This window comes from Tenrec ecaudatus, chromosome 18, assembly GCF_050624435.1.
Source record: "Tenrec ecaudatus isolate mTenEca1 chromosome 18, mTenEca1.hap1, whole genome shotgun sequence".
NCBI lineage: Eukaryota > Metazoa > Chordata > Mammalia > Afrosoricida > Tenrecidae > Tenrec > Tenrec ecaudatus.
Window position 1 is genome coordinate 49225393 of NC_134547.1, and position 27064 is coordinate 49252456.

The window sequence follows — 27064 nt, forward strand, 5'->3', positions numbered from 1 at the left end:
TCAGAGGAGAGACGTATTCTTCAAGAAGCTCTCAAACATCTTCAGAGCCTGGGCAGGCCGGTACTGGGGCACCATGTGTCCTGAGCCCTGTGCAGGAGAAAGGCCCAAATGGTGAGTGTTGGCTCCTTGGATGGGGGTACATGTCTCCAAGAGGGGTGAAGCATCAGCACATCTGGAGGCTCGTGAGACATGCACCTTCTTCAAATTACCAAAAGCCTACAGAATCAAAGCCTGGGGGTGAGGGACAGACACTGGGAGAAGAGGCAGCAAGCCATCCTCCAGGTGATGGATGCATGTTAAGCATGGCTGTAGAGTTAACACTTCAGAGGCAATCTATTTTTTCTTTGTTTATCCGAAAATAAGCAGCAAGGAAAGTTTTTTTCTTTTTTTCCAATCTAGAGCCTGGAGCAGAGTAGCCTGGGAAGAACTGAGAAGATTGTGCAGGTGTGGCTTGTGCCTTTACAGAAATGATGGTGTTTGAATGGGACAGGAAGTCCGGGGAGAGCCAGCTCTGGCCGCAGGCATTAAACCATGGCCTTTAATCGCATTGCTTCTCCTTAGTGCCGGGGCCTGCAGCTGCTTCTTCCAGGCCCGGAATCAACCTGCAGTCTTAAACCAGAGTTCTTTCAGGTGGGGCCCTCCTTGGTCCTGATCTACGAGTACAGCACTCCTACTCCCAGGCGGAAGGACCCAGCCCGACCTGAATCCTGATTCATCTTCCCAGGACAGGTCCTGGGTGCGCGGTGGGTGGAACTGGAGCCCTACCTTGACGGTGAGGAATGTGATCTTCCTGTATTCTTTAAAGAAGCCGGCCACCTGGTTGTTCCAATACCAAGGCTGGTAGGGGCTCACCATCTAGGAGACCAAAGACAAGGACCCTCGGTATCTGGGTTCTCTACTCACTCAGAAACCAGTCCGTCCTGACTCACGGCCTCCCTAGAACGGATCCTGTGGGTTCTCCAGGCTGGGGACCTTTGAGGGAGGAGAAAGCCCTATGGATCTCCCCCAGGCGGTGCTCCCCATGCAAACGCAAGCACGCTGCCATCTGTCCACTCCTAGTCAATCCCAACCCACGTGGCACCCTCACCTCGCTCCCTCAGAGTGGCTGGCACCAAACACACTCATCATTGACTCATAGGCTCTGACTCAATGTTGACCGTACAGGACGGGGTTTCCTCAAACTCACGGACATCCAGTCAATTTATGGGAGTAGAAATCCTCATCTTTCAACCTCACAGCAGCTGGTGACTTTGAACCACTGACCTTGCAGTTGGTGTTCCCCATCCAAACCAAAAACCAAGCTCACTGCCATTGAATCAATACCGGCTCATAGCGATCGTAAAGGACAGGGTAGAATAACCAAACTCACGGCCATCTGGTAGATGGTGACTCAGAGTGACCCGTAGAACAGGCTTAGAACTTGTCCTATGAGACTGCACCTCTTGACAGGAGTGGAAAAAGCCTCTCTCTCCCTCTGCCTTTCTCGGAGCGGCTGATGATTGCAGCCCCACACTTTACCACTATGCCACTATCAAATAGTTCCCCTTTAAAGCAGCCTCTGGGCCCCCTGCCCCTTCCTTGAGCATCTGCACAGCTATTGGCTCAGGGGACAAGAGAACATGGAACAAGAAAAGCTGGAGCACAAAATAATCATTTTTAAATTATCAAGGGTTCATGCGGGAGGGGGAGAGGGGAGCAGGGAGGGAGGAAGAAATGAGGAGCTGATACCAAGGGCTCAAGTAGAAAGCAAATGTTTTGAGAATGATGATGGCAACATATGTACAAAGGTGCTTAACACAATGGATGGATGATGGATGGATGGATGGTGATAAGAGTTGTATGAGTAAAAAAAAGAGTTGTATGAGTCCCCAATAAAATTATTTTAAAGAAAGAAAGAAAGAAAAGCTGGAGCATTAGTGATGTAAGAGCCCAGACAAACCCTACAGCTTCTGCTTCCACCACCAGAGCAGACCCTCATTTCTTCAACTGATAATCACTGATGAAATGCCCACTAGGGGCTGCAACCTAGCTCTGAACAGTCAGGCACTCCGCACAGCAGCGCAATGCTGTCTGTCAGTGAGCCCAGTCTCTGAGCATCCCGAACTTCAGTCTCCTGGAAGGCCGCTGGTCATCTCCACTTGGGTAAATCACAGGCACCTGAGGCTCCAAATCAAAGTAGATCCTCAGGACTCTTTTCTGAGATGCCTCAAACCTCAGCCTTTAAGTGAACGGCTAAGTGGGCTACAGTTTGTACCACCAGGAGTACTTTCAGGAGCCCTGGTGGCATAGTGGGTTACGGTGAGGCTGCGAAGCACTGTTTGGAACCACCAGCCTCCCCAAGGGAGAACGATGAGGCTTTCTACTCTGAGTTCCAGTCTCAGAAATCCACAGGGGCCAATTCTACTCTGTCCTATCGAGTCACTGAGAGTCAGAATTGATGCCATAGCAGCAGGGTTGGTTGGGTTGGAGGAACTCCTTGTTCCCAAAAGGAAGTAGAAATATTCAGACGTCAGGTGCCTGTGCAGGTAGGGGCTGATCACAGGTTGGAAATCAGCTATGGATGATAACCCGAGGACTTGGGGAAGCCTTCAGCTCAGTCCAAGCAGAGGATGTGAAGGGGTTGGAGGGTTAACTGAGTGAAAAGTAAGAAGAGCAGGCAGGGCATTGTAGCCAAGACACCAGCTGAGAGAAGGTATCTTTGGGTCTCTGCTTATTTGAAGAATTAAGGACCAAAGGCTGGTCAGTGGCAGGGGCTAGGGTGTGGCAGGGAAGCCTTTGAAGGGTGAAACCTACATTTGCATTGTCTTAAAACCACAGAAAACCACTGTCACTTTGAGGACTCAGATGAACCTGACCCAAGCCTTGGTACTTTCAATTGCCTTATATGACTGTGAAGGCTAGACAGTGAATCAGGAAGATCGGAGAGAGAATGGGGAACCATGAAAAGGCTTAGTGGGCACACATGCATTAGGCTGCTAACCACAAGGTCAGCAGTTTGAAACCATCAGCTGCTCTGCAAGAGAAAATGAGGCTTTCAACTGGTAAAAATTTATGGTCTTGGAAATCCACAGGAGCAATTGTACTCTGTGCTACGGGCGCTGTGAGTTGGAATTGACTTGGGTGAGTTTGGTTTTATAGAGTTTGGAGAAAAACACTGAAAGTGCTATAAACTGTCAGAAGAACTCCTTGAAGAAGTACAGCTAGAACACTCTTTAGAAGGTAGCAGGGTGAGATTTTGTCTTGTGTTCTTTGGACATGTTATCAAGAAGGATCAACCCTGGGGCAGGACATGATGCTTGGTAGAGATCAACAGTAAAGATAAAGACGCTCATCCAGAAGGATCCACGCAGAGGCCACAACCATGGACTCAGACCTAGCAGTGGTGAGGATGACTTAGGACAGTGTTTCACTCAGTTGTAAATAGAGTTGCTGTGAATCTGAACTGGCTCAATAGCAACTCACAACAACAAAGCCACCCTGACTGTGTTCTAAGGAAAGTTCTGGTGGGTGGGGGGATGGAAGGAAGTGGACCTTCCAGAACTGGAGTAGGGTGGGGTCAGGTGGGACACTTGTCAGGCTTTGGCAAAGGATGGATTCTGGAAGATGAGGGAAAAGTGAAGGGTGGGGGTGGCCTGCAGGGAGGGAGGGAGACTGCAGGAGCATACTTGGGAGCAGTTTGGTGACTTCAGGTGCCTATGAGTCACCTATGGGGAGCCTGGGGATGTAGGGATTACACATATCAGTTTGAAACCATCAGCCACTCTGTGGGAGAAAGAGGAGGCTTTTGCTTGTCCATATTAGGATGTATCTCAGTGGTGACATGTCACTGGAGGTCACCCTCTTGAAGTTGTGCTATATGTTTTTCCATTTTTCGATATATGAAACCCAGGGTTGATGAACCCACAGAGACAGCAAGTAGAATAAGAGTTTTGGGGGAAGGGAGGTTAAGTTAGAAGGGGAGTTGAAAGAGAGATGCTATCAAGGAGTCCATGTAGAAAAAGAATGTTTGGAAACTGATTTTGGTAACAATTTTACATTGTAGTCAATGTGATTGAGCCATAGAATTATATACAAATTACTACTAATATTATAAATATATATTAATTAATATATAGATTTTAAAGAGTTACAGTCAAGGAGTTCAAGAAAGAAGAGAATGTTTTGAAACTGTGGTAGCAATTGTATAACACTGCTTGATGTGACTGAACTATGGAATGATATAACTTATGTATTAATTAGCTCTCAATAAAATGTTTTTTGGGGGGGAAATGGCTTTTCATAGACATCCTTAATTAGGTTGAAGTATTACCATGGGTCTGAATGCTTTTTATCATGAATGAGTTTTGTATTAAAAAACAAACCAATATTAAGAGTAGTCATACCAGGAGGGGAAGAGGAAGGTGGGGGAAGAAAGAAGGAACCAATCACTATGATCTACCTATAACCCCTTCCCAGGGGGATACACAATAGAAAAGTGGGTGAAGGGAGACATCTGTTAGTGCAAGATGTGGAAAAAATAATTTCTAAATTATCAAGGGTTCATGAGGGAGACAGGGTGGGGAGAGGGGAAAAAGGAGAAGCTGATACCAAGTGCTCAAGTAGAAAGAAAATTTTGAAAATGATCATGGCAACAAATGTGCTTGACACAATGGATGGCTGTATAGATTGTGATGAGTTGTACGATCCCCTAATAAAATGATTAAACAACAAAAATGTGTCAATGGAAATTATGTAGTTGATCTCCTTATTCTGTTAATATGATAGATGGCATTGTTTGATGGCCAATTATTAAACTACTCTTTCTCTTGCATTGCCGGAATAAACTTTTCTTGGTCATGGAAAAATAAATGAGAAGGAAAAAATATTTTGACTCTGATTTGGACAGCATTTGTCCACCACTGCGTGATGTATTTGAACTATGGAATGGTAACTTGTCCTAGATTAGCTCCTAATAAAATGGTGTGGAAAATAACTAAAGCATTGAACAGCAAAAAAACTTACAGTCTAACAACTTATGGGGCAGTTCTTCCCTGTCCTATAGGAACCATCCAGGGCAGCCTGCTTTGGTTTTGAGTCACACACGTGAAGAAGCCCAGTAGGCCCTGAGGGCTAGGGCTCAGTGATTCAGGGACTGGAGTTGTTTGTTGAAAGTTGAGCAGCTGTTAGAGGAAGCAGAGGTCCCAGGGCTAAGGAATGTTGATCTTCAAGGTCATAGCTAAGGATAGGGAGGAGCAGCCCCAGCCAAGGTCCAAGGCCCTGTGAGTCAGGCAGCTTGGGGGTTCCTTGTGTTGCTGGGTGATCAAGCAGAGAGGGGATTGACCTGGTCCTTGCAGCGTGTGGCCCCTGGACCACTGGAGACCTTGGAGAGGTTTCTGTGGATTGAGGAGGCAGTGGCCGGACTGGAGGGGAGAGAGCAGGAGGACTGTAGCCGGAGAAGAGGGGAGTCTTAATTTTAGATGCAGAGACTGACACACGTTTAAATGCCAGTGAAGTTCTTTTGGATAGAAGTTCTCCTGTCCAAAATTCAGGGAATTGGGGGAATTCAGGGAAGCCGGACTGTAGCTCACAGACAAGAGAGACTCGGTCTCCACCTCCTGGGTTTACAGACTGCTCTCAGTTGCCATCTGGTCTCTATGTTTGGGAAGCAGATTGCCAGGCCTTTCCCTGGGCCCTCTGAATGGACTTGAACCTCCAACCACTGATTGGCGTGTTCATTATTTGCATCACTCAGGGATTCTTGGACCCAAGGAAAGGAAGAAATCCTTGGGCTCTGATTATCTCTCCATTCCTCTTGTTCTTGAGAATTCTTCCCTGAGGCAGGAATGCAGCCAGTACAGACTCTTTCCTGCCACCTTGGGAAGACTTCTAGCTCCACCCCTTTCATTCCCAAGCCTCCAGACCCGTCCTCCCCTCAGGGTGCCATCTTCTCACCGGTTGTTTTAGGGCCTCCACAAACCTCTCCCCACCCAGGAAGTTGCAAGCCATGTCAGTGTCCCCATTGTAGACAAGGGCGCGAAGGTCATGCTGCAGCAGCTCTTGGTAAAAAGGAGCCATGTCCAAGTACTGCCTCTGGTACTGGGAGCTAACCTGGGGGCTGCAGAGAGAAGCAGAGGAGACGTCCAGGCGGCCATGCCCAGAGAGTAGGGTATAACAAACAAGCATTTGCTTCTAGGCACAAGCCTACCCACAACCCCCAAATCACCCTCTGCCACACCCTGCCTTTCCAACTACAACTTGTACCTCCCCTTCAGCAATGGCTTTTTCAACAGATCTTTCTTAAGTAGCTACTATGTTTCAAGGCCACATGGTAGTTGAACTCCCAGGGGCTAACCAAAAGGTTGGTAATTCCCACGTCCCATGGGAGATGGGACAACCTCCCCATCTGTAAAGTTTGGTAAAAATTACAGAACACTATCCTAGAACCATGTCCTAGAGCAGCGGTTCTCAACCTGTGGGTCTCGACCCCTTTGGGGGGGGTCAACCGACCCTTTCACAGGGTTACCTGATTCACAACAGTAGCAAAATGACAGGGTCTCGGCATGGGGGAGGTTGAGAACCGCTGGCCTAGGGGGTTGCTGGGAGCTGGAATGGCCTCCGGGGCAATGGCTTTGACGATATTCCAGGCCCTATTGCAGGTGCTGGAATTACAACAGTGAACACAATCCCTCTGGCAGCCCCTGAGCCGGGTCTGCTGTCTCTGTCCTACCTCCACCCCAGGTTGGCCCCTCAGTCCTTTGGGACCACAGCCCCATCTTCTTGCCTCTCTCATGGCTCCCTGGGCTCACCTGCACAGTTCCCAGACAGGGAGGGAGTCAGGGATGTGGAGGGCCTGCCTCACGTCATTCCGGTTCAGCCACATGTACATGGCAGTAGCATTGATGCACGCAGGCACGCCGGGGACGGGACTACCTGGAGGCTGGAGGGGACAGGGTTCAAAGTCTCAGACATGTGGTATCCCCATTTTGTTATTCCATGCCCCAAACACCAAACCAAACCCTTGATGTTGAGTCTGTTCCAGCAAGTGTAGCAGTCATTTCTGGGCAAAGGCCGACCCCTCCCCATCTCACATCCCAACCACTTACGGGGGCGGCCACATTGAACTGGTATTTTCTGAAGAGGTTGCTCATGTCAGCAGCATAGCGCCCCTGATAGCCATGTGCCCCCCAGCACGGTGAGTAGAGGTTGTAGATGTTAAGGCCAACACCCTGAATCATATCATAGGCTTTCAAGACCTGCGGAGAAAAATCAGTCCAAGTTCTTGCCAAGTTTAGGGTGAAACACAAACAGTTGGATATATATATATATATACACACACACCTCTTATCACAATCTGTACATATATCAATTGTGTAAGGCACATCTGTACATTCATTGAGTTGGCTATATTTTTAACCATAGGGTCCAATCACCTTGATACACAAGCAACCTGACACAAAACTTGTGGAACCTGAGCTCCTGTCCTCTGGCCTCACCTTGCCATAAACTTTTTCTACTGGGAGAGGGCTATCAAGCACCAACCAGTTCCACCAAGCCAGGGGGCTCCCTTCTGTTTTGCTGAACAATAGGCTCATGGTTTGTTTTAATTTAGCCTTTTTAGATTGGGCCAAAGACTTTGGTCCTCCCATCTGACCCATTCCTGTTCTTAAGAGCATTCCATGTGGGAAAAAAAGAGAGTATTCCAGTGGGCACGCACAGCAAGAACATCAAAAGGGTCTGTGGCAGCAGACTTCTTAGCAAAAATCTGAATTAGAACATGGAGTAGACAGGACAAGTTGTTAGTTGACTATCCGTGTATTAGAGTAGAATTGTATTCCATAGAGTTTTCGGTGGCTGACTTTTTAGAAGTATACCCTCAGATCTTTCTTATAGTGACCTGAGATAACTCCCTACAGACAATAAGCCTTTATCAAAGATAAAAAGGAAAGCCAAGGCATATGGTTAGTTTTCGACTTCAGGCAATGGCTAACCAGGACCTGGAGGCCCAGCACCACCAGCTCTGGGAACACAGTTTGACTCATCACGGTGCTCTGGGCATCCAACCCCTCTGACACCTTCTGCTGTTCTCTCTTCAAACAGAAAGCAAGGGAAGGCTGAAGTTTGTACCAAATGACTTTTGTTGTTGTCAGAAACTATGAATTTAATGGACCATGTAAACTTCAGTCTCCCCAACCCCGAGACCAGAAGAACTAGATGGTGCCCAACTGCCACCACCAACTGCTCTGAAAAGGATCACTTTAGAAGGTCCTGGCTAGAGTGGGAGGCAAATGTGAAACAAAACTTAAAATTATGAAAGACCATGCTTTTTGGTCAGATGGAGCCTGGTGGACCATCCTGACCATGGCACCTACCCTTTAGGTCTGAAACTGAACTCACTCTGCTTTAGGATAATAAGCCATTGAAGACTAAGGGACAGCCTTTACCCAGGGGTAAAGCTCAGAGGGCTAGGAATGGAGGAGGAATTGAAACAGGAAATAAGATTGGTGATGGTACATTGAGGGACTGCTATGGTACCTTACAGGATTGCAATGGATGAGTTGAATCAGAATGGGTAAGAATTGTTGAATTTAAAACTACAATCTGCTCCATAAGCCTTCACCCAACTCACAATAAAAAGTTAAAAAAAATTTTTTACATGGGAAAAAGCAACTTTGTTGTTGTTGAGAATTCACCAACAGCATCTACTGTTCCTGGATGTACAGTTTGGTGGTGTTGATTACAATTTTCATCTTCTGCAATCGTTCTCTTTTTCTGAGTTGCAATTCCCTCATAACACACATTCACTGCCCCCTGCACTTCCAATCTGACCTGCCACCGCTCTTGGCTCTTTGTGGTCGTATTCTCTCCCCACTTCCATGGAATCCATGGGAACGCATAGTGACTGGACAGGATAGAGTCAAATTGTCCCTGTGAGTTTCTGAGACTATAACTCTTTATAGGAATAGAAATCCCATCTTTCTTCCGAGGAGCGGCTGGTGGTTTTGAACTGTTGACCTTGTACCTAGTAGCCCAATGTGTAACCACTATGCCACTAGGGCTCCTCTGATCCCAGGTAGGTAGTTCTTAAAAGAGCACAGTGAAAGGCAGACATTCTTTGGTCATGGAGACCCCATGGAGAAGTTCTACCCCCTTAGAGAGTGGCTAGGAGTCAGAATGGACATGATGGCAGTGGGGTTGTTTGTTTGCTTAGAGCAGTAGTTCTCAACCTTCTGCATGCCGCGACTCTTTAATACAGTTCCTCATGTTATGGTGACCCCCAACCATAAAAAAGCTATTGATTTGTTTTAAGATTTCAGGGGCTGTCTTACTTTGGCACCAAATCACTTTTGTGATGAAGTCAGAGTCAAGCCAGAATTCCTTTAAAAGAATGTATTTGCATTCAGAGACACACACCCTCCTGGGGGCGGGGGTGGGGTGGGGGGGTAGGGGGGTGGAGGTAGGGGGGGAGCGGATGGGGACTGAATGGTGTGACTGCTGTCACCACTATCTTCAGTGGTCATTCCTGGGCTCCCTGGTGAGTGCTATCTAGGCTGAGGCTCAGGGTTTGTCTCCTGGGTGTTTGTCAAGGCCTGAAGCAGGGTTTCTTCTGGAGGAGGGCAGGATAAGGGGCAAGGTCGCAGGGCGTGGTGAGAGGCCACATTGTCTGGAGGACAAACTCTACTAATCTTGGGCAGGAAAGACCTGATTTCTTTTCCTCTACAGCAGTGGCTCTCAACTTTCCCAATGCCGCGACCCTTTAACACAGTTCCTCATGTGGTGGTGACCCCCCCAACCATAAAGCTATTTTCATTGCTACTTCATCACTGTCATTTTGCTACTATTATCAATTGGATGACCACTGTGAAAGGGTCGTTCGACCCTCATCGGGATCATGACCCACAGGTTACAACTGTTGCTCTACAGTCTCTTCTCTCACTGGCTAGAAAGTCTGGGGCTTGCTTGGTTTCCTGTCTACAAGAGGGATCTGGATAATAATGTTTTCTTGGGATAATAACAAATTTAAGTTTGGAACACATGAAACTTCCATAGTGTTTGAACTTGAGATGAAGATTATGAAAAGAAACTGTGTGACTAATAAAATCAATATATTAGATGAGATTTATTTGGGCCGGAGATACTAAGCCACCTGTGAAAAGCACCAGACCCCATGTGGAAAGGTACTCTGCCAAGTCCCAGCAGTGCTTGGCTTCTATGGACAAAATGAGGAAGCTGAATAAGCTAAATTTTGATCGGCTCATACAATTTACTCTTGAGACACAGCCAGTCTCTCATGACTCGAGGAGTGTGGAAGTGCTGTCTGAATCAATCTCCTAGCTTGAGGAAGGTGGCCTGATTGATCAGAACCCAAACTCACTGCCATTGAGTTGATTCTGATGCATAGCACCCCCACAGAACAGGGTAGAGCTGCTCCTGTGGGTTTCTGAGAGTCTCGTCTCTTTCCTGAGGAGCAGCTGGTGGTTTTGAACTGCTGTCTTTGTGGTTATCAACCCAGCGTGTCACCACAACCCCACCAGGGCTCCGGATTGGCAGGAAAGCTAGGTCTAAGGAGTTGATGCCCCTGTGGGGTTCTGAGACCGTGGCCATACTTCTCCTGAGGAGCAGCTGGTGGTTTCAAATTTTCCACCTCTGGATCACAGACCAACGTGTCCCCACTACGGGCTCCTTTGTCACTCACAGGACTCTAACCATTTTTAAAAACAATAACCTGGGCCCTCCCAAGCTGCCTGCCTACCAACCTTGGTGTGTGGCTTACAGAGGGGAAGCCACGCCTTATGAGTTGAGAGGGGGTGTGTGTGCAGCACAGGAACGCTGGCAGCATAGTGCGTTATACAACATTGGGTTGCTAACTACAAGGTAAGCAGTTTGAATCCACCCGCCACTCCTTGAGGAAAAATTGAGACTTCCTGCTTCTGTAAAAATATATAGCCTCAGAAAAAACCCACAGGCGTGGTTCTCCCCTGTCCAGGCAGTGAGGTGGGCTGGTTTGGGCTAGTTTGGTATGCCCCACTAGGGGCTGGCTTTCCCTGCCACTTCACCGTTGGAGAAAAGAGAAGTCGCCTCGGGGGTGACTCACCGCGTTGAAGCAGTTGTCTTCCGTGTTGTTGAAGAAGTTGCAGGTGTCTTTGGAGCAGCAGTAGGTTTGGAGGGTGGCCCAGAGGCTGTGGGCAGAGCTCAGAGTCAGGCAACCAGGGCAGGAGTCCCGTTTCCCTGGCCCACCACAGTTCCTGAAAGCAGTCACCCCATCCCCGCCGCCCCCCATATTTCCCTCTAAGTTGGCCTGCCTGGGTGCCTCCCCGGCCTCTGGCCTACAGATGGCAGAGAGCCACCTGCCTCCGAGGAAGGTGTGCCACAGGGTGCAGAAGATAGGGGCTTACTCGTCGCCAATGAGGCCGTGGTAATAGCCGAATTCTAGCAGAGTATTGTCATTCACCTGGTAGTTGCTCATGCCGTTTCCTACTCCAAAGCCCTGAAACCAGAAGGGAAGACTAGGAGATGGTGGGAAGCCCCCTCCTGGAAGGGGCCGTGATGGCGCTCAGCCTGCGCTGAGCCCTTTCTGTTCTTTGACCCATCGACTCCCCAGGCATGTTCTGCTGTTCACGCTCCTGGTTGACAGGTGAGGAACTGCGGCTGGAGCCATGGAGGGCCTTGCGTAAGGCCACACAGCCAGTTTGACAGGGCCAGGATTCGGACTCAGGGGACTCTACCGCCCCCCTGCAGGAGGAGCACATAACGTCTTCAGAATCCCAGAGCTGCCGAACCCTTTCAGATGAGCCTCCCTGACGGATGGAGACACAATAGGCTGACCAGGGCAAGGGAGGCAAAGGCCAAGGACAGGACTTAAGCTCTATTCTCCAAAGGCACGCCCACCTCCCTATTTATCTCCATCTCCCCTCCACTGCCACCTCTGCCCAGCCCACAGCAATGGATCCAAACCCAAAACCACGCCTGTCGCCAGAGAGCTGTGGACAGTAGAACTGCTCTTGTGTTGTTGTGTTTTTGTTAACAGTTTAAGTGACATGTAACTGACACATATTTTTAACAGTTTCATTGACAATGCAATCGTTTAAACATATTTTAAAAAGGGGTCGTGCCATGATCACCGCAGTCGATTTTAGAACATTTTCCTTTTCCCTCTCCTTCTTATGACGAGTTTGGGCAATGGTTTTTGTGGAAGCAATTTGCCAGGCCTTTCTTCCGCAGTGTTCCCGAGTGGGTCTGAACTGCCAACTTTTAGGTTGGTAGGAGAGCACAAACCAATTGTGCCATCCCGGGACCCCCCTCTTTCATAAATCACACCTTGTAACCCTCACCCTCTACCAGCCACTCTACTGCTAAGACCTCTTCAAAGGCTTCCTGCACCTTCTTATAAAGGCCCAGGTCCCTCCAGCTGCTCCCTGGGCCTCCATGCTCTGGCCCCTGCTGGGACACCCTTGTTCATGCAGTCTTGGCCACAGTGGCGTCCTTCCTTCTGCTCCGCATCCAACCCCAGAACTAGTCTGCCTTCATCCTGTCTGGGCCCCTCTTCTCCCAACTCTTCCGCAGCTCCTTCTCAACATTCAGCTCAGCTGACTCCTTCTCAGGAAGGCTCCCCAAACCCGCCTTATCCCAGTCACCTCCTGCCCCGTCCTTAGCCTTCTCCTAACAAAACCCAAAACGAAACTCACCGCCATCGAGTCAAGGCTGACTCGCAATGGCTCTATAAGATGAGGTTTCTAGAACGGTCTGGTGGTTTTCTAAGACTGAGATTGTGACTCTTTGGGGAGTAGAAACCCCAGTCTTCCTCCAGAAGGGAGGTTGGGGGTTTCCAGCCGCTGGCTTTGCGGTGAGCAGCCCAGTGAGTAACCACGACACCACCAAGGCTCCTGTAGGGGCTTGCTTATGTGCGTGTCTGCTAAGTGTGCCAATTTCCACCCGCCCGGAACTTCAGCTCCATAGAGGCAGGGAGCGTGTCTGTCTTGGTAACTCCCATACCCCCAGTGTCAGCACAGTGCCTAGAATACACTAGAATAAAGGAAGTGTGTATATGTGGGGGTGGGGGGGGAGCAGGGCAGATAAAGATGTCCTTGACTGCTGTTTTCTGGCTCTCCTTGGCCAGCAGGGGCCCAAGACTTACCTTGAAGTTGATGGGAGCCGGCCCCCTGACTATCTGTGCACTCAGGGAAGGGACATACACTCCCCCGTAGCTTTCTCCAAAGACGTAGAAGTCGTGGCTGGCAAAAGCGCGGAACTTTTCAAAGAAGCTCAGTAGGGCCTGGTAGTTGTCAGCAGCCACCTGCCAGGAGAGGACATGAGGCCAGAGAAGCTGGTCAAGATGGGAGAGACTTGTAGGCCACCTTGCCCACCCAGCCCAGGGCCCAGAGTGATCATTTTTTGAGCTAAAATCCCCCAACTCAGCTCTTCCTGCTCTGGCCTATTCTCCCACAAAGTCTCAAGGAGGTTCTTTGGCCACAGTGGCACACCCTTCGAGTTTTCTAGTGAAGCTCAAAAGCTCCTCCATGTATGAGCCTTACAGGGCTCCCTAACCCCAGCTTCTGCGCCTCTACTTGTTTAAATGGGAAGAACTAAAGGGAAAACTCAAGCCCCGAGCTGCAATATTGAAGAACTCTCTGGGAAAAGTATCGAACAATGCAGGTAGCACCCAAAGAAGAGAGAAGGGATACACAGAGTCACTGTACCCCAAAGAACTGACCAGTATCCTATCACTTCAAGAGGTAGCAGATGGCCAAGAACCGATGGTATTAAAAAGGGAAGAAGTTTAAGCTTCACTGAAGGTATTAGCAGAAAAACAAGGCTCCAGGAATTGACGGAATACAAGTAGAAATGTTAAAACAAGAACAACCCCCCCCCCCCCAGGTTAATGTAACCTGCAAGGCTATTGCCTGTACTCACCCCGCAGATCTGGAATGGGAGTCACCTCACCATTGTGGTAGGCTAGTCAACTCTTTAAGATCAAAGGGTGGCACTTACCCCAGGACAAAGTTCCGAGGGTTAGGAATGGAAACAGGGAGAAGGAGGAATAAGTGATAATCCATTGAGGATCCCCTCAATAGTATGGATGAATTGAACCAAATGTACATGAATTGTTGTACGAGATGATAGGTTCTCTGTAAATCTCGTCACCTAATTCACCATAAAAAGTTTTCAAAAGAAACAAAAAGACTAATGCAATTGGAATCACTCACCTATACCAAGAAATTTCTATGCTAGCTACCTGACCAACTGGCTGGAAGAGATCTATATTTGTGCCCATTTCAAGGAAACGTGACCCAAAGAGAAGGAAGATGCTATCCAACATCATCATTAATATCGCGTGATAGGAAAAAATTCATTAAAAATATCACATGCTAGGAAAATTTGCTGATAACTCAAAATTAGATGCAGCCATACACTAGCAGGTTGCTGCCAGAAATTCAAGCTAAGATTCAGAAGAGGAGGTGGAATGAGGGATAGCATTGTTGCTACCCACTAGATCTTGGCTGAAAGCAGAGAGATGTTTACTTGTGAAGGGGCTCGACTGTGGGAATTGAAACAAACTGTGTCTAACATTGTGACGACGAAGAGGAATTCCAGAACACTTAGTTGTGCTCATGTAGAACCTTTCCACGGACCAAGGGCAATCAATCGAACGCAACAGGAAACACAACACCAGGCAAGGCATGTGTCACGGCTGTGTCCTGTCACCACCGCGATTCGATCAGTCCGGTGAGCATATCATCCGAGAAGCTGGACTATGCAGCACGCAGGATCAGCATCAGGGGAAGGCTCCTTAACAGCCCACCACATGCAGATGATACAACCTTGGCTGCTGAAAGCCAGGAGAGAAGACAGCCTTCCGGATGGATGACACCTTAGCATAAGAGCAAACAAAACCCCCCTCAACTGGACCGATAAGTAACATCGTGATGAGTGGAGAAAAGATGGGCTTTTTCAAGGGTTTCCTTTACTTGGATCCAGAACCAACACCCATGAAAGGGGCAGGCAGGAAATCAAGACATGTTGCAGTGGGCAGTGCTGCCGCACAAGGCCTCTTTGAAGTGTTGAACGGTGAGGATGACACCTGAGGACGGAGGCAAACCTGACTCAAGGCATGGTATTTTCAATCAACTCATCCGCTTGTGAACGCATCTGAATTATCACGCTGGTGAAGACTATTGAAAGTGCCATGAACTTCCAGGAGAACAACAAAGTCTGTTTTAGAGGATAATGCGACTTTGCCGCCCATACTTTGGAGACCAGTCCCTGGAGGAGGACAGTATGCTGGTGAAGTGGTGTGTAATGTTGGCTGCAACAACAGACTCAAGCACAACCATTGTGAAGATGGCACGGGACCTGGCATGTCCTGTCACAGGGCCACTGTGATTTGGAGCCCACTCAAGAGGACTTGACACAACGCTTAGGATATTGATGTTAGGCTCCCCATTCCAGTTTTCCAATGTTGCCACAGTCATACTTTGTATATTCCACATTCTGATGATTCATGGACGTTTTCGGCTCTGTCTTCTGGTTTGGAATTGTGTCACATGAGCAAATGAAGGCCCAAGATCTTTACTCCTTCTGCGTCTTTCAGATCAACTTGGCTTTGAGAAGGGAGCTCTTTCCCAGTCATGTATTTAATGCCTTTCAACCTAAGGGGCTCCCCTCTGGCCCTGTATCAGACATGATGCTCCTCTTCCTGAGATTGTCATTGGCTAATCTTTTCGGAAGTAGATCACCAGGCCCTCCTTCCTAGTTGTCCCTGGAAGCCCCACGGAAACCTCTCCCCATGGGTAACCTGGCTAGCATTTGAGATATCACTGTCCTAGGAACAAGCTGGCATCCACAGCGTGACAGATCTTTGTCAGTCCCCAGGGTCGGGTTGAGGGCTGTTTGGGTCTAAAATATAAGAGGCTGTAAGCCCAGCTGGGAGCATTGATGAAGCAGATGTGGGTAAGGCCATGGACAAGGAGTGACCGCCGGTGAATGAGAGAGCATTGTGGCATTCACAAACCACCCCAGTCTGACTGCTCCGTGGCGCCCCTAGGGCATTGCCAGAGTGAACGCAGGCCCGGGGTTGACTTTCAAAATGTCAGCAAGCATCATCAGAGTCTGCTTACCGCCACATCTGTAGAGGTGCAGTGAGGGACAGAGACAATTCAGAGCCGGACAGTGTCCAAAGTCACGGAGTGAAAATGGTCGCTCCAATGGACAATGAGAAAAAATACTTCTTTTTTTTTTTTGCATAGTCAGAAGAGGGATTGAAAGTTACCAAACCATGCTGTTGTTGTTGGTAGGGGCCATGGACTGAATTCCTCCTTGGCAGCTTGCCTCGTTTTTGCCGCCCCTCCACTCTACCAAGCACGATGCCCTGCTCCAGGGCCTGGTCTCTCCTGATCACATGTTCACAGTCTGTGGAACAAGTCTCACCATCCTTTCTTGCAAAGAACATTCTGGCTCCCATTCTTCCAAAACAGACTTGTGTTCCTTCAGGCAGCTCATGCGACTTTCAATATTCTCCGCCAGGCAGCAGCAGAACAATTCAAATGCACTGATTCTTCTTCGGTCTTCCTTATGCAATGCCCAACTCTCACATGCAGGAGAGGCGATTGGAAACACCAGGGCGTGGGTCAGGCGCGTCTCGGTCCTCGAAGTGACGTCCTCGCTCTTCAACCCTTTAAAGAGGTCTTGTGCACCAGATTGGCCCAGTGCAGCGAGTCATTCGATGTCTTGACTGCTGCTTCCAAGAGCATTGATTACGGAACCAAGCAAGACCAAATCTCGGACAACTTCAATCTTTTCTCCATGTACTGTGATACTGTCTGTTGGTCCGGTAGTGAGGATTTGGGTTTTCTGTACGTTCAGAAGGCTGCAGTCTTTGCTCTTCATCAGTGAGTAGTTCAGCTCCTCATTTTCAGCAAGCAAGACTGTGTCATCTGCAGATCTCCGATTCGGATGCTGTGTTCGTCTTCAGAGAATGCACTTTTCAGGCGATCAACTCAGCCTGTCGGTGGAATGAGTATGATAGGAAGATATCACCCTGACACGTTCCTTTCTGATTTTAAACCACTCAGCATTTCTTTTTTCTGTCCCAATGACTGCCCTGTCTTCCATGTACAGTTTCCACAGGAGCACAACGAAGCGTTCCGGAATTCCCATTCTTCTCAATGTTCTTCACAGTGCGTTAGGGGCCACACAATCGAAGAGTCAACAAAATGCAAGCAAGCATTTCGGGCATCCCCTGCTTTGTGCCAACCTCCATCAGAAGAGCGACATTCCCCATCTGCTCTCCTCTTCTCAAGCTGGCTCTGAGTTTCCAGCAGCTCCTGTCAATGTACCGCTGCAACCATTGTGGAACGATCTTCACCCGAACTTTATTATTTGCATGTGAGATTTACAGAATCATAGCTGGCTAAAAACGAATCAGAGAAGACAAAGGCAGGCGATTGGGAATGGCTGGATCATACCTAACCGGGTTATATGATTGGTAAAATGTGGGTGCTCTTCTGTTTATTATTGGATGGCCATTGGATGGTGGCAGGACAGGGCTTTCAGGGAACTTGTTAGTAAAATTGCTTCCACCATCATGTATGTTTCTAGAGGCGCATATAAAGATTTATCAATAACGCTGGCAAAAGCTGCCACGTCCTACATCTCTCCGTTCAACTATAGCGGGAAGACCTCCTGGAAACACATTGTGATACCCTGCCCCTACTGGACATCACAAAAAAACAAACCAAAAACGAGTGTCTTCTCTAGTGTACAGGGTTAGGCCACTGTCAAGGTCAGAGGCAGCTATTAGAAACGGCAGCTTTTGGCATTCAACCATGTCAAGGCTTTAAATGGGGTTCAGGCTCCCCTTTCACATTGCTCTGTTCACACACACACCAAATCCCTCTGGTTTGAAGTTTTCATACAAACAGAGGCCACAGGTCTGAATGTTGAGTCAAACCTTTCAAATGGTGGTCCCCAGAATTCAGGTTTCCCCCTCTGCAGACACTATGCCGGTCAAAGCAAAGTCATCCAGGGGCTGTGGGGATGCAGCCACAGGCCACCAGTCTCAGCTTCTGGTCTAGGGAGCCATGAGGCATTTCCTTGCCCCTTGTAGTCATTTCTCCCTGTCCCCTTCTCTCACTTCCTTCTTTCCTTCCTCTCTCCCTCCCTCCCTCTGGCCCCCTTTCCCATCTTCTCCCCCCACCCCCATTTTGCTTTCCTGCTTTTCTTCCTTCCCTCCCCACCTCCGCCCTCTTCCTTGTCTCCTCCTGGAACAGCTTGGCCTCTCACCTGCTGGTCGTCGGTCTGGTAGTTCTGACTGAGGGAGTAGGAGTAGCCCACACCTGCAGGGGACTCCAGGTACAGGACATTGGCCACCTTGTTCCAGCTGTATGGGTTCCTGTAGAGAGATCCATCTGCGTTCATCTGTGGAGAGGGGAGATGGACAAGCATCTGCCGGGCTGCAGGGTCCAAGGGCAACCATGGGACCGGTGCCTCACCATGAGAAGGTAGCCAGGGAGGGACAGAAGCAGTGGGAGCCTGAGTCAGGGAGTACATGGCCCTGGAGCACCCACTGCCATTCGACGAAGGAGGCCAGGCAGGTCTCCCCAAGCCTTCTCTAGAGAAAACACTTCCCCTCCAGAGTAGCTCAGGTCATTCCCAAGGAAAGCCAAACTTTGCCCAGTATTTTCTTCCTGCACCTCACCCCAAACTGCTCCTTAGAGGTGCTGGTTTTCCCTAGGCCCTCGGGACAGGGGCACTGCGAGGAGCAAGAGAAGTATCTAGTCTAGTAGTCTCTATCAGGTACTGTGCTAAGCACTCTGTGGGAATGACCTTGCTCCTGACAGTAAGGATTGTGATAGCTTCTACCATTGTTGTTAGGAGACAAGGGAGGCTTCGGCAGGTCTCCTGGCTCAAGGTCACATCCCCAGTAAGTGGCCAGGGCCCAGTGACTGACCGATCAGTTCACACACTGTGCCAGCCTCCCTCCCCTACATGATGTGCATCCTCCCAACACCAGTGACCATTTCACAGAGGAGGAGACTGAGGCCCCGTGCAGGAGGTGCTGGAGATGGGTTTTGCAGAACACCCCACTAATCGCAGCATGTGAGCTGATGCTACCTTTTAGCTATGTTCAGGATGGTTTCCTTCCCACGGGGTTTTATTTACCCGGCAGGAAAAGACCGACAGAGGAGGAGGAACAAGCCCAATGTGACGTTCCAACCCAGGTTCAACCCAAGCCTAAGCTTTTCAGCCACACCGAACTGCTTGCTCTTCGAATCCCCTCTCAGTTCTCGGCTCCAAAGGCCTGATTCTGCCTTGTCTCCCAGCCCTTACATCTGGGCATCAGGCCACCAGGCAGAACCCTCATGGGCTCCCCTCTCAGCTCTGGCTGGGATCATCAAGGAAAAATTAGGTCAGATGGCCCTCCCCTTCCTGCCCCATCTTCATACTATTCCCAGGAAGCCCCCGTCTCACCCGGTAGGGCCCGTTCTCTGCCAGAAGTCCCTCCATGGAGCTGCAGCCAGGGCCGCCATTCAGCCAGAGCACCAGAGGGTCAGATGCGGGGTTCCCCTGGGATTCCACAAACCTGCAGAAGCAAGAGAAAGCTGTCCTTTGGCACGTGCCCAGGGCGTGGGGGCTGGAGGAACCTTCTTCAAAGGGGGTTGAAGCCCCTCATTCTCAGCACGAGGTTCTGCGGTCACCGTCTTGCAATTCTTAGTGACTTTTGTAGGAGCGGCTCTGCATTGAGATTTTGCTCTTGCTCCAGAAATGATGTAGTGGTCCCGTGGTTAACAACCTGCTACTGCTTAGGACCAGGCCTCCTGCTCCCCACCGTCCCCACGAGGCCCAGGGTTGGCAAGGGAAGCTTGTTTTCTTGGCCCTTCACTGAGGACTCCAGCTGCCCTGGTCTCTGTAGCTGGTTCTTGGCCTGGCATCAGCCCATCAGCCATATGGGGAAGGGTGAGTGTGGGAAAGGCGGTGTGGACAGGGCCATTAGTGGCAAGCCCCAGCTGGAGCCACAGGGTCTGCATCAAAAAGACTTCAGCACTCATCTGTTCCAACCCCACATACTTACCCTGTAGAGCAAGGGAAACAGGCCTTGACAAGGAGAGAGACTGAGTTTGCACTGTGAGTAGGTGTTTGAAGGAACAGCGGGTCTTTCCTTACCTCCTGCTGATGAGGGTGGGCAAGGAGTGAGGAGGAGTGGTCCCCACAAGCCAGACCCACTGCTCTCCAGTCTATTCTGACTCATAGCGAACCTACTGGACAGACTAGAACCACTCAGAGCATTCCCAAGGCTGTGATCTTTGAGGAAGCAGCCTGCCACGTTTTTTCTCCTCCCATGGAGCAGCTGGTGGGTTTGAACTGCCAATCTTTTGGTTGGCATGGGAGAACCTAACCACTGTGCTGCAGGGGATCCTTCATTCAGCGCACCAAGAACAAAATAAAACCCAACTCACTGCTGTCCAGCCAGTTCACATTCATAACAATTCTATAGCACAGAGTAGAACTGCCCTTGGGGTTTCTGAGACTTTAAAACTTCACGGGAATAGAATCCTCATCTCTCACCCAAGGAGCAGCTGGTGGTTTCCAACTGCTGACTCCCCGGGGAGGTGGAAAACCCAGATGAACCCAGGGGTCCAGGCCAGAAACAATCGTGAGTGGAGCTGCAGGGACCAGGCTCCGTGCTGCCAGGCGTTGTAGTTTCTCAGGAAGCCAGATGTGATGGGGTTCAGTTTTTAACCAATTCCTCTTCTTTTCAAACATAAACACATAAAAAAGGACTTCAATGGACAAGCTTGGGATAAGGAAGTAGGAAAGAAAGGACTTGCTCACTGTCATCTAGTTGATTCCAACGCAGAATGACCCCCCGAGACAGAGTAGAACTGTCCTTGTGGGCTTCTGAGATTGTAACTTGTGTTAGTCCCGGTTGACTAGAGAAACAAATTCAGGAAGACATATGTTTACGAGAAAGCTTTATATCAAAGAGTAAATGTATATTACGAGAACATCCCAGCCCAGTCCAAATCAAGTCCATAACCCCAATATTAACCCATGTGTGCCGATCACTCCAAGCTCTGCCTCATTGGCACAGACTGCCTTGACTGTGAGTCTCTTCTCCTTCCACAGGACACCACTCAGGCGGCTTTTCAATGCCATCTATACTTGTAGGACCTAATGCTAACTGATAAGACCTTCAGGAGATCCTATTTCCATACAAGGTCATATTCACAAGTACCAAGGGTCAGAGTTGAACATTTTGGGGGTGAGGGGGACCCACACAATTTCACCCACAATAGAAAGGTAAGGTCATCCATCAGCCTCTGTGTGGGAATGGAGGGCTTGACTATAACTCACTGCCATTCAGTTGATGTTGACTCAGAGCGACCCTATAGGACAGGGTAGAGAGGCTTACACAGAGGGACTGCTGGTCCCAGGCTCAGATTTCAGCTGCAGCTGATGGACACCTCCCTTTATCTTCTAAGCTACAGGTCCTTTATCTTCTAAGCTACAGGTCAGAAGATGTCTCACTTGGACGTGGCTAAGAATGCCACCATTCGGTGTTCCAAACTTTCCACAGAACAAGAAGGAGCTGGAATTTTCTCTTAAAGGCCACAGATTCCAGGGCCTACCTAGGATATGCTGATCTAGGAGGGACCTGGGATTCTGTGTGCTTACCAAGTGCCCTTGGGGATTTCCATTTCTGCGTTTGGAATGGCAGGCAAATCTGGGAACTGCTATCTGGATACATTATCCACAGTCCAACCCTGAGGCTGCATGCCAGAAAACTTAAAACAAAGCAAAAACCCCACTGTTCCCCCCTTAGAGTCATCTCATTGACCAGAAACAGCACAATCGCCAGCCCGGCAATCCTGAGAGTAAAATGATGACAGCTTGGGGTACATTGCTCCTTCCTTCCGTTGCCCCATGTTCTCCACAGCCCCAGGATTGTTATCAGCTAGAGACGGCCCTCCTGGTGCCATCATGGTTTCCCACAGGGCTGCTAAGCTAACTACAAATCCAGCAGTTCAAAACCACCAGCAGCTCCTCAGGAGAAAGACGAGGCTTTCTACTCCTCTAAAGAGTTACAGTCTCAGAAACCCACAAGGGTACTTCCACCCTGTCCTGTCGGGTGACGCTGGGTCAGAAACGACTTGATGGCAGTGAGTGGTTTTGAGCGACATCATCTCTGGCCTCACCCTGCGCCTGTTTCCTGGTTTCAAAACGCCAAGCATACGTCTTGGCCACTAGAGGGCCCCACAGTGTCTAGGCCAGTGGTTCTCAACCTGTGGATCACGACCCCTTTGAGGGGTTGGAATGATCCTTTTACAGGGGTCGCCCGATTCATAAGAGCAGCAAAATGATAGTGATGAAGTAGCAATGAAAATCATGGATGGTTGTGGGGGGGCTCACTACAACATGAGAAACTGTATGAAAGGGTCATTGCATTAGGAAGGTTGAGAACCACTAGTCTGTGACCTTCTAGAAGCTGATCTCTAGGCCTGTGTTCTGAGGTGCTACTTGGGGGGCTTTCCCCCCCTAACTTTTTATTGTAAATTGAGAGTTTACATTTAATATAATCGGTTTTAAGCCACTTATCAAACCTCTTAATTGCTAGCCCTAACACACACACATACACACACACACACACACTCCTTGATTTCTCATCCCCTTTTCTTAAGTTATTACTTGTCTACCTACTAGTGCGGAGGTCGGCAAACTACAAGAGTCATGCGAGGTTCTTTTGGCATGTACACACTGGGGGGCTTTGAACTGCCAACCTTGCGATTAGTAGGGGTGAATAGAAACACATTAGCTCCGACTCTGCCTTTTCTGAAGTCTGGTCCCTGTCCAGTCTTGGTTCTTGTGGGGAAACGGACAGAGGGGAATCCTAGGTGTCTCTCTGACCTGCCTGGCTGCCTCGAATGAGCTCCAGGGAAACGTGCGGAGACAGAGGCTTCACAGGAAACCACAGGTTGGCACAGGAGACCAAGCCTTGGCCTGGGAAGCTGCGGGTCTGGCTCCAGCCTGCCACTTCTGCCTGTGGCCCCTGCTTGTGGCCCAGTAAGTCACCTTCTTGTACTAAGCCCTGGAGCCCTCTCCATGGTAAAATGGTGTTCAATTAGAGCAGGTTCACAAATTTCCGGATTTCATGGATAAATACATTTTGAACTTTCACACACACACACACACACACACACACACACACACAGAGAAGGAAAGTTGGGTTGCGGGTTCTATACAGAGAGTTGCAATATTTATTTTACAAGCGCAAGCATTTTACTTTTCAAATAGACTCCTTTCTACTCTTGTCATGAAACAGGCTCAATTATCTTCTGTAAAAGAAGTTAATCAAAGATTAAAAACCCGGCAGCATATCACAAAAGGCCGTCTTTTCCGAGAAAGAATGGCTACTTACCCTCTAACACCAAAAACCCAAACCACTGCTGTCAAGTTGGTTCCAGCTCATAGTGACCCTTGAGGATAGAGTTTCCAAGGCAGTGAGCCGTTGAGGAAGTGGACCACCACCCTCTCTCTCACAGAGCGGCTCCTGGGCTTGAACCAGTGACCTCTCAGTGAGCAGCCAAGTGCTTTCACCAGGTGCCACCAGGACTTCTTTTAGCTCAAACATAAACAGCTTTGGTGCTGTTATGGGTTAGGTGTTGGGCTGCTAATTGCAAAGTCAATGGGTCAAACCCACCAGCCACTCCTTGGGAGAAAGACGTCTTCCAAATCAAACTCACTGAATAGAATAGGTTCCCAGATTTGAATAGATTCAACTCATAGTGACCCTACGGGACAGAGCAGAACTGTCCCTGAGTTTCCAGAACTGTCTCTGTAATTCAGTGTGGGTATAGAAAGCCTCATTTTTTCTCCTTTGGAGCAGCTAGTGGTTTCAAACTGCAGACCTGATGGCTACCAGCCCATCACATAACCCACTACACCACCAGGGCTCCTAGAGATCTCTTAGAAGCTCTAGATCAGAATGATATATCTGGCTGAAGGCTGTGAGTCATAGATGTCATGAGTCAGAATCTGTGAGTTACTATGAGTTAGAATCTACTCAACAGCAATGGGTCTACTGACACACACTCTTCTTATTTGTCTCACTCTCCATGAGCTGGAATTTAAGAACCTATGGCCATGACTTAGCTTCACTGGCTTTGAAGTTCTTGTTTGGGCCCCCCTAAGGCTACCTAGCAGCAGGTCAGTAGGCGGGAGACCCACCTTCGATGGTGACCTGGATCCCCAAGTAACCTACTTGGGACCAAGTGACCAAGCTCCCACCTCTCTGGCCAAGTGGAAGGTGCTGTGGGCTTTGGGGAATCAGTGAGCCCCCCACCCTTAGCTGCTCACCAGTAGTGGAAGTATTTGCCCTCGCCAGCCTGGAGGTAGCCTGACCATTGCAGGAAGTTGGGCTCCGTAGAGAGGCCAGGTAAAGAGGTGATGCGATCCGGGGCGTACTGGCCGGAACCCAGGCCAAGGCACAGGCAGGAGAGAGTGAACAGGATCTTGGGCAGACCCATGGCCGCAGACATGCTGGAATGAGGCACTGCAATGCTCCCAGCGGGGCTCCGCAGACCTTTATAAGCCTGCGGCTATTTGCCCTGGTGATGACCAACAATAACTGGCCATTCTGGGGCAGCTTAGGGCAGGCCGCCAGGAGGTTAAACACTCATGGTGAATGCCATCAAGATTTCCAATCTTTTGCTTTACACTTAACAGAACCCCAGTGCCCCCTCAGCAGTAGACCCTCCTTCCCCCCTCCTCCTGTCCCAGATAACCCCTGTAATCTTGGGTCTCTATACATTTGCCAACTCCAGGTATTTCAAATAAGTACAGTCATATAACCTTTACCCCTATGACTTAGTTCACTCCATAGGGTTTCTTTTCTTAAGTAGTCCCTTTATTGATTAACTAATTGATTTTCCCAACTCATTTTATTGGGAGCGGATTCCAATACCATATGGTTCCACAGTTCAATCACATCAAGCAACATCGTACAATTGCTACCCCATCAGTTTCAGAACATCCGCTTCCTTCTTGAACTCTTTGACATCAGCTCCCTTTTACCTCCCCTCCCACCCACCCCCCTAGTGTTTTCAAGGTACATCAGAGTTTCATTTTTCTTTACAGTCCAATAAATTCCATTATACATATAGACCAGGGGCCCCCAATGGGCTTGACCTGCTGTCCTCTCTTCAGGAAAAGGGGCTTGACTTACTGTCCCCTTTTCAGGAAAATGGGCTTGACTTACTGTCCCCTTTTCAGGAAAATGGGCTTGACCTACTGTCCCCTTTTCAGGAAAATGGGCTTGACCTACTGTCCCCTTTTCAGGAAAACAAATTACTCAGAAATTACCCCCCTGTCAAGGAAAGACTTCTATACTGTTGCTCTTAATCCAGGAGTAAGGTAGGTCACTGCATTTGCAGCAACCCCCCAGTCATTCCAGCACCACCCCCCCATGGGGTCAGTATCACCCACTTTGGGAAACGCTGCTCCAGACCACGTTTTACTGATCCACTCCTCTGTTGATGGGCAGCTTGGCTGTTTCCACCATCGGCCTGTTGCAAACAGTGCTGTGAGGAACCTTGTTATCTCTGTTCACGGTATCTTTTGGTGAATGTTAGCATTCTTAGCTTGAGCAGTTCAACTTATCAATGTTTTTCTTTTTGATTAGTGCTTTCTATTTTTACCATGTTTGCCAACCTCAAAGCCGTGGATTACTCCCCCGAGTCATTTTCTGGAAGCTTCATCATTTGCCTTCCCATACTGAAATCAACAGTCTTCTGCAATGGTTTTCTGTCTGTTCGGTGAGGTGGAAGAATATGTTCCTTGGCTTTGATATGGCTAGCTAGGTAGTTGAAGTTGGCCTTGAGCTGACTCCTGGCCTGACAGCCACAGTCTTGGACTTCAGTTTGCTTCAGCTGCAGGCTCACTTTTGGGCCCCGGGCAAGCTCCTTCCCCTCTTGGGGCTTCGGTTTCTTCAAGGAGTTTCCGTTGGGGATGGACTCCGGATTCTTTCCTCCACAGTCAAATTGCTTCTGTGGCCACCCAGCTCCCAATCAAGGAAGCGGACCAAACACAGTGGGTGGATTCTGGGAACATGGAGCGAGAGATAGGTTAGAAAGGCGTAGCACCGAGAGCTCATGGGGATGAACGTTTACATAAAGAGTTTCATTGGTTGTCGGTCATGGTTGACCTGACTCATGCAGCTCCATGTGTTCAACGAGAGAATGAATGTAGCTAATGAGTGAGTTTGTGGAAAAACACCAGGTCAAGGAATGCTCCCACAAAGCGAAACACACACACACACACACATACACACAGCCACTTCCATGGCTCTCATCCACTTTTTTTTTTATGGATTTAACTGTTCTCTCATAAAAGAAAAACCAATATAGTGTCTACAAGAGATGGCATTTACAATTTTAAAGGTGATAATGTAAAATCCAATTCACTGCCATTGAGTCAATGCCGACTCATAGTGACTGCCCCCTCACCTCCCTATGGGTTTCCAAGATCAAAACAGGAGCAGACACATGCATGCTGTGTTCACGGCGGCCCTGTGCACAGAGTAAGATGATGGAAACCCCCTCCATGCCCATGGGTAGAAGGATGGACAAAGAAATGTTGGTCACGCCCACCACGGGAGATAATCCACCTATGAAATTCAGGAGTGAAACCATGAAGCATCTCATGGCGAGAATGGGCCTGGAGAACATTAGGCTGCATGAATTTAGCTCATCCTGAAAAGGACAAAAAATGGGAAATAAAAATGACAAGGAAGAAAAGAAAGCAAAACCAAGCGGGATACCAAAGGGAACAGACTGGAATTTGCGGGGAAGGCGAGGGAGAGGACACAGAGGAAGGGGCTAGATGGGTGAAGGGTGCTGGCCTGGTTGTCGTGGAAGATGATGGGTCACGGGAGGAGAAGGGCAGTCGAGTCGTGGGGGAGAGGCCAGCAAGGACTCTGGTGAGCAGTGGAGACTGGAACATAAAGGAAAGGCTCTGAAATGTAAACCCCCAGCTACATCACAATTTCTAAAAAATGAAATAAAAAAATTAAGGTTGAAACTAAAGGTATGCAAAC

The 27064-nt window shown here is 49.0% G+C and overlaps 1 protein-coding gene across 1 annotated transcript; it reads right to left on the reverse strand.

Annotated features, from left to right (window-relative positions):
- LOC142431736 (lysosomal protective protein-like) lies at positions 1 to 24497 on the reverse strand. The gene is made up of 11 exons (XM_075536710.1): positions 24328 to 24497; positions 19444 to 19555; positions 18256 to 18390; positions 13112 to 13270; positions 11373 to 11464; positions 11072 to 11156; positions 7083 to 7232; positions 6786 to 6916; positions 5932 to 6094; positions 766 to 855; positions 1 to 87 (listed from the first exon to the last, which is right to left on the reverse strand). The coding sequence occupies exons 1-11, from the start codon at positions 24495 to 24497 to the stop codon at positions 1 to 3; spliced, it is 1374 nt and encodes a 457-aa protein (XP_075392825.1).
- Between the last annotated feature and the right edge of the window lie 2567 nt (positions 24498 to 27064).

Coding starts and splice junctions, on each gene's coding strand:
- LOC142431736 (XM_075536710.1), bottom strand. CDS start 24,497: ATGGGTCTGCCCAAGATCCTGTTCACTCTCTCCTGCCTGTGCCTTGGC. Junction 7,233..11,071: donor AAGACAACTGCTTCAACGCG/GTGAGTCACCCC, acceptor TTTTCTCCGCAG/GTCTTGAAAGCCTATGATAT. Junction 856..5,931: donor TGGAGGCCCTAAAACAACCG/GTGAGAAGATGG, acceptor TTGGTCTCCTAG/ATGGTGAGCCCCTACCAGCC.